Below are 16,052 nucleotides of genomic sequence, written 5' to 3'. Positions count from 1 at the left end.
GCAGGGCAGGAAGCAACTCCACACAGGCCCAGGTGCCCTGGTCAGAGTAGGCTCATGCCCATGGTGGGTCAGCCCTGGGCCTGTCAGTGGACACTGCGGAGGCTGGGGGTGGGGGTGGGGGGCGGCATCCCAGCCTGGAGACTCCAGCCCATGAGCACCAAGGGCTGGGGTGCGATCTATTGGCTGATGGTCTTGGGTTCTGCACCATGTGGCAGCCTGTGAGCCCACCCAGCCCAGTGGGAGGACACCTCACCCAGGGCCAGAGCTGAGCCTACGCTGCTCCCAGCTGCACCTCCCACCCCCCAAAGGCTGGCAGAGTGTGCCTGGTGAAGCCAGCTCCCCAGGGTCAGCCCAGCCCCCCAGGAGGGCGGGCAGAGGGTGGGGGCGGTGCCCAAGCCTGGCCCAGGTGGCGGGATGGGCGGGGCACCTGCCCAGGCTCTGCCCGGCTCGCTTGCCCATCACTCCTCTTCGCCATCCCGTGGCCCTTGTCATCTCTGTCCTCGCGGTCGCCATCCAAGGTAGGTTTGGGGAGCTTGCCCCTGTGCTGAGCAGACTCTGGGGCCTGCCCAGGTCGCCCTGGGCTGACCTGGACGCCCCCCAACCCCTGAGGTGCCCTTGCCTGTCCGTCTTCGGGCGTCCTCCTGTCCCAAGGGGCCGGCCAGACCAGGGGAGAGGAACCCTCCATCCGCCGGCTGGCTGCGAGGGGAACCGCGTCCTGCCGAGCGAGGGAGTGCTGTGCGCCGAGGCCAGGGGCGCGCGGCAGGCGCAGCAGCGGGCTCAGGGGCTGCAGACCCAGGTGCCGCCCCGCTCGCTAGTGGGGGGGACGCCCCCACGTGACTGTGAGAACCTGCGCCGCTGGGTGGGGTGCTGGAACTTGGGGTCTCTGGGAGGAAGCCCCTGCTCGCCCCCACTGGCTACCCCCCAGAGCCCCTCTACTTCCCCGGTCTCACTCCCTCCTAGTAAACCCTCCCAGGAGCCCTTTCTGCACCCTGAAGTAGGCAGTGTCACACTCCTGGCAGCCCCCTGCCCACACTTCCCAGGTCAAGGAAGCCAGTCCCCTGGTTCCCAGCTTCAGTGATGGGGGCGGGGGTTGGGGGACAGCAAGGGGCTCCCTGGGCCCCCAAGTGGGCTGGAGCAGGGGGAGGCAAGGAGCGGCCTTGGCTCCCTTCACCTGCTGGTGGGTCTGGAGTCTGAACCTGTGCTCTGCCGGGTGGCCTGGCACTCAGGCAAGTTGGAGGAGGTGCAAGGCAGCAAGCAGGAGGCTGCACGGCCCGAGTCCTGGACCAGCGGGGCAGCCCGTGACTTCAAGACCCCGGGCACGTGCCCCAGCCCGCCCCCTGGGCAGAGATGCAAATAGCAGCCCCACCCTCCTGGCCCCTGGATTAACCTGCCCTAGGGGTGGGCTTTGCCCATGCAAAGCAGGGGGAGGAGTGTGTGCGCGTGCCCCGCCCTTGACACAAAGGTCTTCTGCTACCTGGATGGGAAATGGGTCCTGCACTTGAACGGTCAGTGACCTGACCTGTCCTGCTGTTGGCAGGACACTGCCCCTCCCCTCTCCAACCCAGAGGCCCAACCTTGGTGAGGCTTCGATGTCAGGCAGGGGTGCAGAGCTAAGCATGGAAAGTTTTCTTGGCAGTTAATGAGCCCCATGGGAGGTGGGGGGCAGGCACATGGGGCCTGATTACTGTGGCCTCAGCCCCAGCCCTGTTCCCCGGTGGGTGGCAGAGGCCGTGGGGACTCCCCAGGCAGTGAGCGGGTGTCCCTTTTTGTGGGGGGTGCTCACCAGGGGGAGGGTGCATCAGGAGGGTGACTGCAGGCTGGCAGCCCCCGGCTCTGTGGCTTGCCCCATATTCCCCAGCCCCAGGCTGGCCACTTCCGAAGCCCCTGACGCCATGGAGGAGTGGGACGTGCCCCAGATGAAGAAGGAGGTCGAGAGCCTCAAGTACCAGTTGGCTTTCAAGAGGGAGATGTCGTCCAAGACCATCCCTGAGTGAGTCCCCAGGACACCCTTTGGAGCCGTGGCCACACCCCCCAGGCTGGCAAGATTTGTGTCTCATTTCCCTGCCCTGTGTTCATCTGTATGAGCCAAGACCACACGCCCATGCACTGCCGCCAGGCAGCACTCCGGGGGCCAGGAGCCCATGTGCTCACCCACCCTCCCCACCCACAGGCTCCTCAAGTGGATCGAGGAAGGGATTCCCAAGGACCCCTTCCTGAACCCCGACCTGATGAAGAACAACCCGTGGGTGGAGAAGGGCAAGTGCGCCATCCTGTGAGGCCCCGCAGCCCAGACTCATGCCTCCCTGTAAAGTGGACGCCTCTGTAAAGGTGTGAGTTTTATAAAGACTGCAAGAACGCTGGTGCTTTTGTACACTTTCTAGGAGAGAGAAAAGCAACACATAGGTAGCCAGTGTGTATCAGAGGATGTCTGTTGTAGTCCAGGGTGTCTGGCGTGACCCCCAAGTGTCCAACATGGACTAGGGTGTCCGCCATACGCCCTGGGGACGTCCAGCATGGGTCGGGGTGTCCAACACAGCCCAGGGTGGCCGCTCAGGCCCCAGGGGCTCGCCATGCCCCCTAGAGCAGGTCCCTGATGTACAGGCTGCGCCGCACGGCATTGGAGACACCCTCCTTGAAGCGGAACCACACGTCGCTCCTGCCCACTGCAGTGCCCACGCGCCGCTCGGCCGTGTCAGTCTCAGGGGCCTCGTGCCCTGCGGGGGTCACACAGTCATTCTTCCACCTGACTCCAGCCAGTCCCTCCACCGCCCACCCCTCCACACACACCTGCACTCGGGGCTGCTGCTCTCTTGACAACCACACGACCGAAGAAGTCTCTCTCGGGCTGAAGGAGACATGCTGGTCAGGTTCATGGAGACTGAGCTCTAGGGGACTAGCCCTACCTGGGGAAAGGGCTCAGAGGCCATGGCCCCCTCCTGCTGAGCCTCTCGGCATGCACCCTCCACCACGCTCACACTCACCTCTTCCCTGCCAAGGTCAGGAGGTGCCAGCACCCTGCCCAGGTGGGAACCGGGCCCAGGGAGAGCCATCATGCTGAGCAGCAGGGAGCTGGACTCCGGGACTTAGAACCAGCCCACTGCAAAGTCGCCTGCCCCGGCCCCCCAGCGCCGCCCCCATGGCTTCCCACTGGTATGTTGGCCCCTACCTGTTCCTCCAGGGCGGCTCTCTTCAGGATACACTCCAGCCGCTGCTTGTGGTTGCACGGGGCAGGTGGCTGCAGCTCCTTCTCCCCTGAGCCCCCCGGGAGACCCCCAGGACCCCCTTCCACCTGCAAGAAGTCACAGACAGTGACAGTTGACTGGGTAGGACCACAGCGGGGCCCATGTCCTCTCCGAGGGCCCTGCTCTGCCCAGGGCCTGGAGAGGCTCACCTGGGGGCTGTCTCTGGCCCGAGCCGAGGCCTCCACCCGCCGCATCTTCTCCACTTCCACCTCGCGGGCAATGAGCTGCTTGGCCTGGTAGGTGAGGGGCTTGCGGGCAGGCAGCTCAGGAAAGCGGCAAACCTCCTCCACGTTCCTGCTCTTGGGGTGAGCGGGGCAGGGCAGGCCCCAGGACACCTGGTTAGCAGGGACAGGCCACGAGCTACTTACCACCTCTGGCCCCACCTGCCAGACGCAAGAGTGCAGGACGGGGTCCAGGCCTGGCCCTGCTGTGCCCCAGCTCCACAGCAGCAGGGGCATTCCCACCCTGAGCCGCAGTTTCCCCCACCACACATGGGCAGGGGGAGGGCTGCCCAGGGAGGAACTGACACCACACAGCAGGGCCTGGGCTCAGGCTGGGCTGAGCACATGGGAACGAGCGTCATTACCGCCCGAGGCCTGCATCAGGCCCCAACTAGTGCCGGCGCTCCACCCACGACCCTCTCAGGACAGAGGAATGGAGCCCTGGGGAGCTCGAGGGCCCTCGGGGGCAGCTCCTGTGGGCATTGAAGGACTCCGCGTACACCTCCGGTCCCAGGTCGGCCCCAGTGGGGGCTCCACTGCAGTCACGTTCGGGCAAGGAATGACCTAGACCTGACCCCCCCAGCCTTCAACAAGAGACCTGAGGCTCACACCATGCCTTCAGACTCTGGCCGAGCAATCGCTGTGGCACCTGGAGCCCAGCACCCCCAGCCCAGGTGCTGCGCAGACTCACGGCTCCAGCCTGTAGATGTACTGCCCGTCGGGTGTGCGGTCCTGGCGGTAGGTGAGGCTGTATGCGAGCATGGTGCCTACCAGACTGGACAGCTGCTGCTTCTCTCGGGCACTGTACAGCTGTGTGCTCACCTGTGTACCAGCAGGGCACTGAGTGTGGCCAGGCCCCACCCCGCCCCAGGAGGCACACCCCTCCCAGGCCAGGCACTCACTGGGCGCAGCTTGGGCGCAAGGATGTCCAGGAGCAGACAGAGGGTGTCTAGGATGAGTGCCTGAGGCGCAGCCCAGCTGCGGGTGGCTGGCGTGATGCCTGACACCAGCGTCTGGATCAGGTTCTGTGTCTGGTTCATGCGATTCTGGGCCTGGGGTGGAGGGCGGACCAGGACCAAGTCACCCAGGACCCTGGGGCTAGACCCTGGCCCCAGGCAGGGCACAGGCCGTACCTCCTGCTGGCTACTGGGGAAGGTGATCCGCGGCACGTGGTTGGAAGCAAAGAGCAGGTGAAAGGCCGGGAGCAGGAAAGGCAGGTAGCGCATCAGCTGGAAGCTCTGGCCATGGAGGGCGGCCCGGCCCAGCAGGTCGTCAAAGGCCAGCCAGTCGAGGGCAGTGCACACGGCGCCCAGGCTGGAGTCCCGCAGCCTCAGACGCAGGAAATTGTCGAACAGGCCCTGCAGGCAGGTGGACGGGCCAGTCCCTGAGGCCCTCCAGCCTCATGGCACCCACGCATACCACAAGCGCCACCCTTGGGGGACCTTCCCCTCTGACCAGCCTGTAAGCCGCAGCAAATGGCCACAGGGCCATGAGGGGACCAGAAAGGCCTAGCCTGCTGCCCCCACTCATCTGACCTAGTCACCCCCTAAAGGAGAGGGAAGCTCTGTCCACCAGGGTCAAGGGCACAGAGCCCCTACACACGTTCCATGTGGGAGTCCCTCCCCTCCGGCCACCACGCTGCCCTCAATACAGTGGTTTTCCAGATTTGCAAGGATCCCCAGCTGCTAATCCAAAGCTGCTTACCCAGGAAGGCAGCTTACACCGGGCTTCCCGGGGGTGGGGGTAGGGGGGCCTGCCACTTGCTTTCCACCCCATCTGCACATCCGGAATCCAGCCCCTCCTGCCACTGCCGGGCCCTTTAGCTACTTCCCCAAGGGCAGACACAGAGATCCCACCAGACAACCCCCGCCGGCCGTCCCCTCTCCTGCCTGACCCTGCTCCCTCCAAAGGCCTCCCAAGCGCCGGGTCCACCAGTTTCTCCTTGGGCTCAGCACCACTGAAGCATGCGTCAGTTGCCGGCCGGGTCGAAAAATGCTGCCAGAACCGGGCCTCCTGCCCCCCGACCCCCATGAGCCTGGAGGCTGCATGGTTACCTGGACCACCTTCTCATGCTCGCCTGCAGAGGCGGCCACGTGCAAGATGTGGTAGAAACACTGCGCGGCTGTGGTTAGGGGCGCCTCGGCAGCAAGGAGCCCTGAGCCTGAGAGCCGGTCCCTGAGCAGGAGCATGTGAGTGGGCAGGGTTGAGTCCTGACCCAGGCGGCGCCTGCAGGGGGAGCTGAGGCTGAAGTGGAGCCCCTGCCCCATCACCCAGACCCAGCCCTACCCACCCTTGTCCTCCCAGCAGTACCAGCTTGTGCATGTTTAGGGCACCCTGAGGTCCCACAGGAGGGCTAAGTGCCACGGCTCCGTCAGCAAAGGCAGAGCTGGCTGGCTTCCCAGGGCGACGGTACCGTGGACCTTCCAGGCCAAGGCTGGCCTGCCTACCTCTGGGCCCGGGGCAGCTGGAAGACCTCCTGCCACACAGAAAAGAGCCCCTTCCGCTGATCCTTCAGGCCAATGCGTGTGCTCTGAACGGCCTGAACGCTCAGTTCCCGCTGGCCCCGCCTGTGCAGGAACTGGACATGGGGTCAGGGAGGTTGAGGATGGCTGACCCCAGCTCCAGCAGGAAATGGACACAGGGGAGGCGTGGAGGGGGCGCTGACCACCCCGTCCCCCGCCCCAGAGCCACCTACCCACCTGCAGGGCGTTGATGCAGGCGCGGATGTCGTTGTCCGTTTTCTCGCAGAGGGCCGCCAGCGCGCCAGGGTCAGCCCGCATGCCTTGCCGCAGGGAGATCTGCAGAGAAGTGGGAGGATGAGTGTGCCCCGAGCCCTGCCCTGTAGCCAGCACCTCCCTAGAAACAGCTCCTGTCCGATGGGGAGCAAAGGCTGAAGAGCCCTGCAGAAGGAGCTTGGTTGCGCCTTAGAACCACCCACAACCAGAGAATAAACTGGCCCAGGACCTCCACCCAACGTCCTAGGAGCAGCTTGGGGGCCACAGGCGGATGGCGGAGGCAGGACAACCCTCACAGACCTCCTGGAGCCGCTGCGTGAGCCTGGAGGGCAGCGTGGGCGGGAAATGTAGCAGGAGGGCCTGCTGCTTCAGCTGCCGGAGAGAGGGCGCGAACCTGCGGAAGCAGGGCATGCACAGTGAGCCGCCCCTGGCCAGGGCGCTGCCTGAGTCCAGCAGCGAAGGAAGCGGGAAGCAAGGGACAAGCCTCCCAGTGGAGACCCCATCCACCCAACAGAAGCCCCTCCGCAGCCGAGGTCCCGCCCTCCACTCACGGGTCGTTGCAGATGCAGATAATGGGCCTCATCAGGAGCCCACCCTCTGCCCGGCGCTGCCGCCCCCCGCCTATGGGCACAGATGGGCCGCCTGGCCCTGCCTGCTGTGGGCCCTTGCGATCTAAGACACTCAGGAGAACGTTAATGGCGGCCTGGGGGGACATGGAGATGGCAGTGAGACACAGCCCCCCACTGCAGGACCACCAGCCCACCTGCTGGCCTACCCAGGAGGCCCACCGCAGGGGCCCCATCGATCTCGTCGATGACCAGGCAGTTGGGTCTCCCACCAGCACCCAGGACAGACTCCATCTGCGTGGCTGCCTCGATGCGCGTGCGGAAGGCTTCAGGGCTGCGGTCGTCACTGGAACCAGGAGGCCCAGGAGCAGCTGTCAGGGTAGCCAGTGTCCCCAGACAGACGGTCCCTCAGGGCAGAGCCACCACGCCTACCACTCAAAGACACTACACAAGGCCACCCCCTGACACCACACCAAGTCCCAGGAGCCCTGAGATGTGTGGACCATGCCACCACCATGCACCTGGGACACCAGTCCCCACCTCCAAACCAGGCATTCAGGGCTGTATCCCAGTCGACCAGACACGTTAGGACAGAGGGAGGACCAGCCTTCCGCCACTCACCTCGCATTCATCTCCACCACACAGTACCCAGCGTGCCGCGCAATCACGTGAGCCAGGGTGGTCTTGCCCAGCCCTGGGGGCCCACACAGCAGTGCCACCTGCAGCCAGGACAGGAGAAAATGTGCTGCAACCCGCACCGCCTCACAGACTTTGGGAGTCCCTGGCCCAACTGCCAGAGACAAAATCCCATCCCACAAAGTGCAGTGCCAGGGGATGCCGCCCTGCCCTGCCTCCATCACCGAAGGAGAACAAGCCCCAGCCTGCTCGTGGCACAGAGTAAAGCCTCATGTCAGGTGAGTGACATTGAGATCTGACACAGACACAGCTCTTACTGACATGAGTGACACCTGAAACCCACCCACGTTCCAGTGTAATCATTGTGGGAAGGTGCAGGGCCCCTCAAGTAGTGCTGACTTTGTCTAAGTCATTAGAAGAAAGGACTCGAGTCCTAGCTCAAATTGCTGACACCACACCAAGACACTGACATCATCATAGCCTCGGGGGCCGTAAATGTGCCTCATGGCCCCCAGAGGCTACAAAGGCTCCAGCCACCCAGAATACAGCCATTAGACGTGTGCAGAGCAGTAGGTGCACTCACCTTCTGCCGGGGCCGCCCACTTGGGTCCAGCTCAGCCTCCAGCATCTCCTCGAGCATTTGTTCGTGGCTTTTCCACTTGCTGGAAGCTGTGGCCTCCTTGCCACCACGGGTCGGTTCTGCACTGGGCCTAGGCTTCCGGACAGGCTTCTCTCGGCCAAACACCACTAGGTCCCACAGCTTCAGCCACTTGAGGAGGCAGCGGTTAGTGAACTGGAAAAAGAGGCCTGGCCTGGGTGAGGAGGGGGGTCTCCTCATGCCTGCCCCTCATGTCACCCTACTCTTAAAAGCCCAGAGACACATGCAGGGACTCTGAGGCTGAGAGACCAGTGAAAGGCCCAAACTGGCCTCAGTTTCTCCATCTACCAACACAATCCAACAAAGCTAATCAAATCCTCCCCCTAAATCCTGACATCCCTGTGGGCTGGCAACACAAGGACCTACTAGGCCCTGAGTTCTTCTCTCTCAGCAACAAAGAAGCCAGTCACATTTGAGCAAGAACAAGGTCTCACATCATCACTGAGCAGCTCCGTATAGCGCTGCGGTGCAAACTCATCCACCCAGAGGCAATGCTGGGAGGCATCTTGGCTGTCAGCTGGCTCCTCCTCAAGTGCCCCTGAGGGCTGGGTCTCCTCTTCCTCCTGTGACCTGAGACTGGAGAGCATCATGCCCTGAGCCACTGGGCCTTAACCCCATGCAGGGACTACCCCCCTGGAATGCACACTAGGGGTCAGCAGTCCAAGGACTAGCGAGGATCCTGGCGTGGAGAGCCCCCTGTCACCTGCACAGCGTGTCTGAGAGCCACTGGGCTTCTTCCAGCAGTCGCTGCCGCCGCTGTGCAAATTAAATCAAAACAGCTCAGCCACCAGTCACCCAGGAGCCACTCCTTCCCTCCCAGCCAACCCCAGCAGCCCCCACCTCGCCGTCGACCTTCTCCTTCAGGGAGGCGAAGGGCATGCCCAGCAGGTCCAGCTGGCCACGGCCACGCCACCTGGTGTCACGGAAAGGGCTCTGTGAGGGAAAGCAGGCAGCAGTCACTCCCTTCTAGTTATGGGATTGCCACAGCTCCCTCCCAACAGTGCTCAGGGATCCATATGGCATTCCCTAGCATCCACAGCCACAAGGAGTCCCTTCTCGCCACGGACCCCAAGGGGTCACTGGGATGGCAGCAGATCTAAGGAGGAGGATGAAGGAAAAGGTAGAAAAAAAGAGAAGAAAGAAGGGAGAAAAGATGGAGGAGGAGGAGGAGAAAGAAGGTGGCCTTCCTGAATGCAAGACCAGAGGCAGGGTGGACCTCTAGAAGGGTGCCCGGAGTCAGAGTGAGCATATGATGCCCATGTACCGGCTCGTGGCTGCACGGCACCCACCTGCACCCCAGTGCCCACTGGGTCAGCCCGAAGCACCAGAAAGGCCCGGTCGCCGCCCGTGGAGGTCACATTGACGTAGTCTTCCAAGACTGGGGGCCGCCGCAAAACAGGATTGCGGGTGGCTAGCGAGGCCTGAGTGAGACTCGCCTCAGCCCCGGAGTCTAAGGGCCTGGAAGGGAACCAAGATTGTTATGGAGATCCTCCAGGAAGAGCCATGAACCCAGCCCTGCCCCAGGCCCCAAGACCTTGTTGGAGGAATGGGATCCTTCCAAGGCCCCCAGAGACGCCTCTGCCCCAAGTTACACACCCCTCGACCCACAGCTCATCAGGTATCTCGGGACTTGGTGGGGGAGTGATGTCCAGTGTCGGGGAGTCAGGTGGCGTCATCTCTTCCATCTCCTCCGACCTAAAGTTCAGTCTCCTGACAGCCTGCAGTCTGGATCGTTTGATGTGGGGAGCTGGGGAGACACATGGAAGGAATAGAGGGCGTTCCCCAGCCTCGCACCCCACCTCTATACTCTGGGCCCCAAAAACGTACTAGGGGGCAGGGATCTGTCGCCCTGGATGTCAGGAGCCAGATGCCTCTTCCTGACACTGCCCTTGCTGTTCCTTGGAGGTCCGCCTGGAGAGCAGTGAATGGCAGCGTCCCCTCCAGCAATTGCTTCCTCGAACGTCAGGCGGGGCCGGCCCACGGTGGGCCGAGGGTCCCTGGAAGGCGACAGGGCGGCTGTCCCTGCGGAATGAAGGCCCACAGCAGTCATCCAGGGCAGCTCGCCTGCACACACAGCCACAGCCCCCGCGGCCGGCGCCGCTGCAAGGCCGTGCTCTCTCCAAGGGGGTTGCGGCCTCTCCCCTGCGCGGCCCTCGGAGCAGTCCTTCTGGACTCCCTGGGAGGGCCAGGTTTCCTTCGAGCTACCTAGGACGACGCCGCGGCGATACTCGCGCCTACCTTCCAGCTCGGCCAGCACCTCGAGCTCGGCCGCGAATTGGTTGTCGAAATCGTCCTCGACGCCGTAAAGTCCCAGCTCGTAGTTCTCCATGGCTGCGGGCCGTACCGCCGGACCCGGCTCCGAACCTCCCGCGCCCCGCGCGCCGCTCCCGCCCCCAGCGAACCGGCACCACCAATCAACGGCCGGCGTGCCCGGCGGCGCTCTCCATTGGCCAGGAGGAAGGGCGGGGAGTGGGCTGGGTTGCGTGCGCACGCTGGGCGGGGCCGAGCCCTGACGCCAGAGGGGAGCCCCGGGACCCGGGCGCTCTCCATTGGTCAGTAGGACCGCCTGTCCGTGCCGTGGGCGGGAGGTGGGCGGGGCTGAGACCGCTGGCTGGGCCCGGCCAGGCGCTCCTCTGTGGTCTGAATTATTGCTCCGGGACCACTGGGCCACGAGGCGCGGGACGCGAGTGCGGGAACCAGGGACAGGCCGCGGCATCGGAAGCCCGGACGGCGCAGCCCAGCTGCAGGTCGATCCCAGAGTGGGCAGGGGCGCGGGAAGGATTTGCAGCGGGAGTCCACCGGGCACCCCACCGCCGGTGTCCATGAGACGCGAGAGGCGAGAGTTCCGCGGAGGGGAGGCCAGAGCAGGGGGAGTCTGCGTGGGCGAGAGAGGGCCCCGTCTCCTGCTCTGTACCCGCCCCACTCAGGAAAAGGCCACTATCACGTGTCTGTGGCCCGCCTCGGGAAGAATCCGTGGGAGCGGGCTGGAGGGCAGGACTGCTTATCCCCCCAGGCCCGGGTCTGGGCAGGACCGGCCCACAGCCAGAACTCAGGGCACCACTAGCTTGCCTGCTCCTAGCCAGACCCCCCAACCAGTAGACGCCCTGCTCATCCCACTCAGAGGTTGGGAGTGCAGGCACACAGTCGGTCTACAAGCTTGCCTGACAGCATCAGTGGCTTCAGACCGATGGGGAGCAAGGGTGTTCAGGCTAGGTGGGCAGGGCTGTGATGCGGGCTGGGCAGCCCATAACCCTGCTCCACGCATTTGCCCCGCATTGCAGCCACTATGGAGCCAGGCAGCATGGAGAACCTGTGTGTCCTGTACCGGAGCCGTGACTTCCTGGTGGTGAACAAGCACTGGGATGTACGCATCGACAGCAAAGCCTGGTGGGAGACGCTGACCCTCCAGAAGCAGCTGCGGCACCGCTTCCCGGAGCTGGCCGACCCCGACACCTACTACGGGTTCAGGTACCCACAGTGGCCTCCACCGGGGGGCAAGCAGCCCCCAGCCCAGCTACCACTGAGTCTCTGCCCCATTCTAGGTTCTGCCACCAACTGGACTTCTCCACCAGCGGGGCACTCTGTGTGGCTCTGAATAGGGCGGCCGCAGGCAGTGCATACAGGTGCTTCAAGGACCGGCGAGTCACCAAGGCTTATCTGGCTCTGGTAAGGTCGGGCTGGTCCTTGGGGCAGGAGCCTCCGACCCTCCGTCCACTTTGGTAGGCTGTGGATGTCAGGTGGGCTTCCCAGCAGTGGCGGGTGACCCCATGAGCAGCATGTGACCCCCTGCCTGGCAGGTGCGGGGGCACGTCCAGGAGAGCCGGATGACCATCAGTTACGCCATTGGCAAGAACAGCACAGAAGGCCGAACCCACACCATGTGCATTGAAGGCACACAGGGTACGGAGGGCAGGGCGTGGAGGGGCCAGGGACACAGCCGTCCAGTGGGGACCCTGGATGAGCTGGAGCAACCAGGGCATGTGACCGGGCTGCAGTGGACTCGGCCCTGGAGCTGGCCCAGCCATCTCTCTGAGCTTGCCTCACTCCCCTCAGGTTGTGAGAACCCAAAACCAAGCCTCACAGAGCTGGTGGTCCTGGAACACGGGCTGTATGCAGGTGACCCAGTCTCCAAAGTGCTGCTGCAGCCCCTCACAGGTGTGTCCCGGATGTGTGCCCAGGGCCCCTGCTCCCTGCTGACGATGTCCTGCCTTGGCCTCTCCCGGCACAGGGCACCACAGTGTCCCCATCCTGCAGGGGAAGAACCTGCCCAGGAGCCCCCAGCATGCTGACCAGGCTCACTCCTGCTTCCCATGCAACCTCCTGCTTCCCATGCAACCTCAGAGTCTGCAGCCTCTTGCCCCACACAAGGTCTCCCTGGTCTGGGTTCTCAGCTGACTGGGTGCCGCTTTGGCCCTGCCGTCACCAGCAGTGTCCCAGAAATTGCTTCTGTTTTGAGCTCTGACTTTGTGGCACAAAGCACAGGGAGGTCTGATGTCCCCAGGGGGTGCATGAAGCTTCAAGGACAGCACTTGAGCATGATGTGAATGGGTTTGGGATGGGCACGGGGTTGTGCTCCCACCTGACTGGCCCCCTCTCCTTTCCAAAGGCCGGACGCACCAGCTGCGCGTGCACTGCAGTGCCCTTGGCCACCCCATCGTGGGGGACCTGACCTATGGCCAGGCCTTGGGCCAGGAGGACCAGCCATTCCGTATGATGCTGCACGCCTTCTACTTGCGCATCCCCACAAGCGCTGAGTGCGTGGAGGCCTGCACGCCCGACCCCTTCGTGCCTTCACTCGACGCCTGCTGGAGCCCTCATACCCTGCTGCAGCCACTGGATGAGCTCGTCCAGGTCCTGCGAGCCGCCCCAGACCCTGACCCCTCAGAAGGAGGCCCTGGGCCCTGCAGCCCCTGCACGCCCCTACCTGGGCCAGGCCGGCCCCCACCACCCCCCGAGACAGAGGTGCAGCGGGCCTCCTGCCTGCAGTGGCTGTCGGAGTGGACGCTGGAGCCAGACAACTGAGAGCATCATGCTAGGATGGGAACAGCAGGCTGGGACCCTGCAGGGCCGGGCTGCTGGTCAGAGCCCTGGACAGTCCATGCAGCAGCCAGGCCTAGAGCTGGGCAGCTGTGATCACAGAGGACAGGACTCTTGGGCTGCAAGACCCACGCTGGCCTCCATCCCAACACTGCTCTCCAAATGGCCTCAACAGTGCCTCCCTGGTTCTAGAGCCTCAGCTCGGGACTGACTTGTAGACATGATTGGGGTCTTCATGCAAGAGGCAGAGCCAGGACCTGGGCCAGCCTCAGGTGGGCTCTTCTGGCCCCCTAGCCCACCCCCCAGAGCACTCTGCTGCATACTGCTCTGCCTGGACCTCCGTGCCCACAGGGTCCTCCGTCTGCAGACCTCGACACCCTGACCCCCGCCCCCTGCGCCAGGCTGGTCCTACCTTGTGCCTTCGCTTTTGCTAGATTCTGGCCCCCCCACTCACATACTGAGTGTCTCGCGTGGAAGTGGGTGTGGGCCACACACGTGCCATCAGCCCCCCCAACCCCCACCACATGTCATTCCTGCAGGCCTGCCCTGAGCATTGCCCCATGGGGTCTTCCAGGCCCCTAGTTGCAGCCGCTGCCTCTACTGCCTGCCTGACAGTCCCCAGGCAGGACCTCCGCCTGGAGCCAGGGGAGCCAGGCAGTCCGTCCATCCCAACAACATGGCCCAGCTGCAGGCCCAGCTGGGCTCTGAAGATGGAGAATAAATGCTCAGTGACAACCTGCAAGTGGCTGTGAATGTGCCTGATGTGGGGGCTTCAGGGGGGCCTGGTCCCCCGCCCCCGCCCCTGCACAGGGCAGACCTTTGCCCTAGGTCCCCAGCAGGAGCCTGGATGGACCCTGTGGTCCTGGCTGCTGACCTGCCCACCCCCCACATGCAGAGAACAGCCTGCAGCCCTGCTGTGGGGGCTGAGCACAGAAGCTGGGTCAGCCGCATCCCTGGAGAACCCCCAGGCCCCTAGCAAAAGCATCAGAGCATCTGCCAGGGCTCCCTGCAGAGCTGCTGCCCAAAGAGTGCCAACCTTGGGAATTCCAACATCTCAGAATGCCACAGGGCGGAGGATGGGGGCCGGGCGACGCGTGCATGGGCCTCCAGGCAGTTAGCAGTCACACTCCACATCACTGTGCCCACCCAGGCAAGGCCCCTCCTCTCCGCTGGCTAAGGCAGACAGGCCCTGTTGTGGGGCTCCTGGGCTCAACCCATGATCACAGAGAGAGCTCAGCCAGGGTGGAGGCAGAGGCAGTTGCCTGCCCAAAGGGTCTCTGAGACCCCGTCCCTGCTCCCTGTGCCTCCATCCCCTCATCCCTAACAGCACTGGGGGGGTCCACAGGGCAACAGCCCGCGCAGACAGATGGTTACCGTGGCGGGCCAGCGCCAGCCTCTGTCAGCTTGGAGTGGGGCGGGATAGCCTCCCCTCCCCGCACTCCCAGCCCCTCTATCCTCACCAGAACGGCCCCTCCTCCATCCCACTGCTTTCCTCCTCTGCCCTCCTCTCCCCGTCACTTGCCACCCCCACCCTAACCCACCAACTTACCTGTTTCCTCCCCTCCTTGGGCCCCTGCGGAGCCTCAGGGGCCATGTCAGCCTGGCTCCCCTGAGCCCCTCACCCCCAGTGCAGGCTCTGCCCGCAGTCCCTGCTGGTAAGTGTCTGCATGGAGGATGAAGGGTGGTCCCTGAAGGACTCGCCATGAGACCACCTAGTGCAGGCTTCCGGCCCCTCCCCAGGCCCCTTCTCGGCCGCACCCGTGACACCTCCTGGGCACAGCTCAGCCATCAGGCCTGCTGCCACCCCAGGGGTCATTGCTGTCCTTGGCCCCTCACAACCTGTCCTGGGCCTGCAGTGGACTTTGGAAGTCCCTCGGACATACCTTGTTGCTTCCCAGCTGCTGGCACCTGCCAGAGGGTCTGGGCCCACAGAGGCTGCGGCTGCAACAAGACCATCCTGACAGCTTCCCTTGCTGGTGGCCTCCCTGGCCAGCTCAGGCCGGGCCACCCCAGAGCACCCTAAGGAGTGGCCAGGTCTCTGTCCTTGTGCCCCAGCGACTGGGCACCGTGGGGCACGCGGGGCTCCCAGTATGTCTCCCTGGAGCACAGGTCCTGAACTCACGAGAGTGTTTCCCGTGCCAGGACAGAGAATCATTTTTCTCCAGCGGGCCAGCGGCACCACTGTCTGCCACCCTCGGGTCCCAGGAAGCTGCTGGTGAGGCCAGGGAGCCAAAGGTTACCCCACCCGCACCCTTCTGAAGCCAGGAGTTCGCCCCCACCCCCACCCTCACCACCTCACCACAGGTATGGGGGCACACAACCACCGCCGCCACGTGCCAGGCTCCAGGACCTGCTTAGTGCCAAGGTGCCTGAGAGGTCAGCCAGGCTGGGGCCTGGGGCCAACCTTGACTGCTGGGCGGCAGGGTGGGACCTATTGGTGGGGAGGGCCTGAGGGAAAGCCAAGGGCACACAGGACCCACCGCAGAGCACAAGCCTGCTCAGGGCCCAGGGGCTGAGCCTGCAGAGCAAGCGACAAGACAGATGGGAAGAGGGCTGGACTGGACAGATAGGTGGCCACAGAGGGCAGTAAAGCAAGGTAGGAGGGTGGTAGGGCCCACGGATACCAGCTGCACTGGGGATGCCCCATAGCCTAGCTTCTCCCCCTCGAGAGCTCCCCCATCCCCTCTGAGAGCCCCCAGGGCCAGATCTCGACCTGCTCCCTATGGGTAGCCTGCCCCCCCACCACTGGTGCCTGGGCTAAGGCCTCAGAGCCTAGACACAGGGTCCACCCGCCCATCTGCCTCCCACAGCCTACTGTGGGCAGCCCACAGTGGTCACGCTCCAGGGGGCATGATGCTGGCAGCTCAGGAGCCCAACCCGGCCGTAGGGCCCAATCCTGCTCCTGCTCACCTGATTGGCCAGGCGGGCCTCAGTCTCCCCATCTGTAAAGTGGGCTG

At 64.2% G+C, this 16,052-nt stretch overlaps 3 protein-coding genes across 5 annotated transcripts; 2 read left to right on the top strand and 1 right to left on the bottom strand.

Moving 5' to 3' along the window:
- Nucleotides 1–429: 429 nt before the first annotated feature.
- On the top strand, nt 430–2,347 carry GNG13 (G protein subunit gamma 13). 2 transcript variants are annotated; one of them, XM_040229910.1, is made up of 3 exons: nt 430–518; nt 1,859–1,990; nt 2,171–2,347. In XM_040229910.1, the coding sequence occupies exons 2-3, from the start codon at nt 1,893–1,895 to the stop codon at nt 2,274–2,276; spliced, it is 204 nt and encodes a 67-aa protein (XP_040085844.1). In that variant the 5' UTR covers nt 430–518; nt 1,859–1,892; the 3' UTR covers nt 2,277–2,347. The 2 variants fall into 2 exon arrangements, with proteins under 2 accessions (XP_040085844.1, XP_040085851.1); XM_040229917.1 differs by having other exon boundaries at nt 1,825–1,990.
- Nucleotides 2,324–10,447, bottom strand: CHTF18 (chromosome transmission fidelity factor 18). Its single transcript, XM_040229904.1, has 21 exons — nt 10,297–10,447; nt 9,886–10,080; nt 9,655–9,805; nt 9,348–9,516; nt 8,899–8,991; nt 8,762–8,814; nt 8,493–8,634; nt 7,984–8,193; nt 7,386–7,483; nt 6,987–7,110; nt 6,750–6,901; nt 6,499–6,592; nt 6,163–6,261; nt 5,911–6,041; nt 5,518–5,689; nt 4,597–4,821; nt 4,366–4,515; nt 4,155–4,285; nt 3,167–3,536; nt 2,788–2,845; nt 2,324–2,714 (listed from the first exon to the last, which is right to left on the bottom strand). The coding sequence occupies exons 1-21, from the start codon at nt 10,385–10,387 to the stop codon at nt 2,578–2,580; spliced, it is 3,045 nt and encodes a 1,014-aa protein (XP_040085838.1). The 5' UTR covers nt 10,388–10,447; the 3' UTR covers nt 2,324–2,577.
- A 200-nt stretch (nt 10,448–10,647) lies between these two features.
- Nucleotides 10,648–13,837, top strand: RPUSD1 (RNA pseudouridine synthase domain containing 1). 2 transcript variants are annotated; one of them, XM_040229895.1, is made up of 6 exons: nt 10,648–10,805; nt 11,340–11,526; nt 11,601–11,724; nt 11,856–11,958; nt 12,112–12,213; nt 12,665–13,837. In XM_040229895.1, exons 2-6 carry the CDS (start codon nt 11,345–11,347, stop codon nt 13,078–13,080), a joined length of 927 nt encoding a protein of 308 aa, XP_040085829.1. In that variant the 5' UTR covers nt 10,648–10,805; nt 11,340–11,344; the 3' UTR covers nt 13,081–13,837. The 2 variants fall into 2 exon arrangements, with proteins under 2 accessions (XP_040085829.1, XP_040085834.1); XM_040229900.1 differs by having other exon boundaries at nt 10,674–11,526.
- Nucleotides 13,838–16,052: the final 2,215 nt, after the last annotated feature.

The sequence above is a fragment of the Oryx dammah genome, unplaced genomic scaffold, assembly GCF_014754425.2.
Source record: "Oryx dammah isolate SB20612 unplaced genomic scaffold, SCBI_Odam_1.1 HiC_scaffold_2, whole genome shotgun sequence".
Lineage (NCBI taxonomy): Eukaryota > Metazoa > Chordata > Mammalia > Artiodactyla > Bovidae > Oryx > Oryx dammah.
Note: the sequence above shows the minus strand (reverse complement) of the source record. Positions and strands in the feature narration are given on the sequence as shown.

Bases quoted from the DNA above. Each gene is read 5' to 3' on its own strand.
- GNG13 (XM_040229910.1), top strand. From the start codon at position 1,893: ATGGAGGAGTGGGACGTGCCCCAGATGAAGAAGGAGGTCGAGAGCCTC. The intron at 1,991-2,170 runs GTGAGTCCCCAG...CCCCACCCACAG, and splicing joins TCGTCCAAGACCATCCCTGA to GCTCCTCAAGTGGATCGAGG.
- CHTF18 (XM_040229904.1), bottom strand. From the start codon at position 10,387: ATGGAGAACTACGAGCTGGGACTTTACGGCGTCGAGGACGATTTCGAC. The intron at 6,593-6,749 runs GTGAGTGGAGGG...CTGCTTCCGCAG, and splicing joins ATCTGCATCTGCAACGACCC to GTTCGCGCCCTCTCTCCGGC. The intron at 4,286-4,365 runs GTGAGTGCCTGG...GCTGGTACACAG, and splicing joins TTGCGCCCAAGCTGCGCCCA to GTGAGCACACAGCTGTACAG.
- RPUSD1 (XM_040229895.1), top strand. From the start codon at position 11,345: ATGGAGCCAGGCAGCATGGAGAACCTGTGTGTCCTGTACCGGAGCCGT. The intron at 11,725-11,855 runs GTAAGGTCGGGC...CCTGCCTGGCAG, and splicing joins CCAAGGCTTATCTGGCTCTG to GTGCGGGGGCACGTCCAGGA. The intron at 11,959-12,111 runs GTACGGAGGGCA...CACTCCCCTCAG, and splicing joins GTGCATTGAAGGCACACAGG to GTTGTGAGAACCCAAAACCA.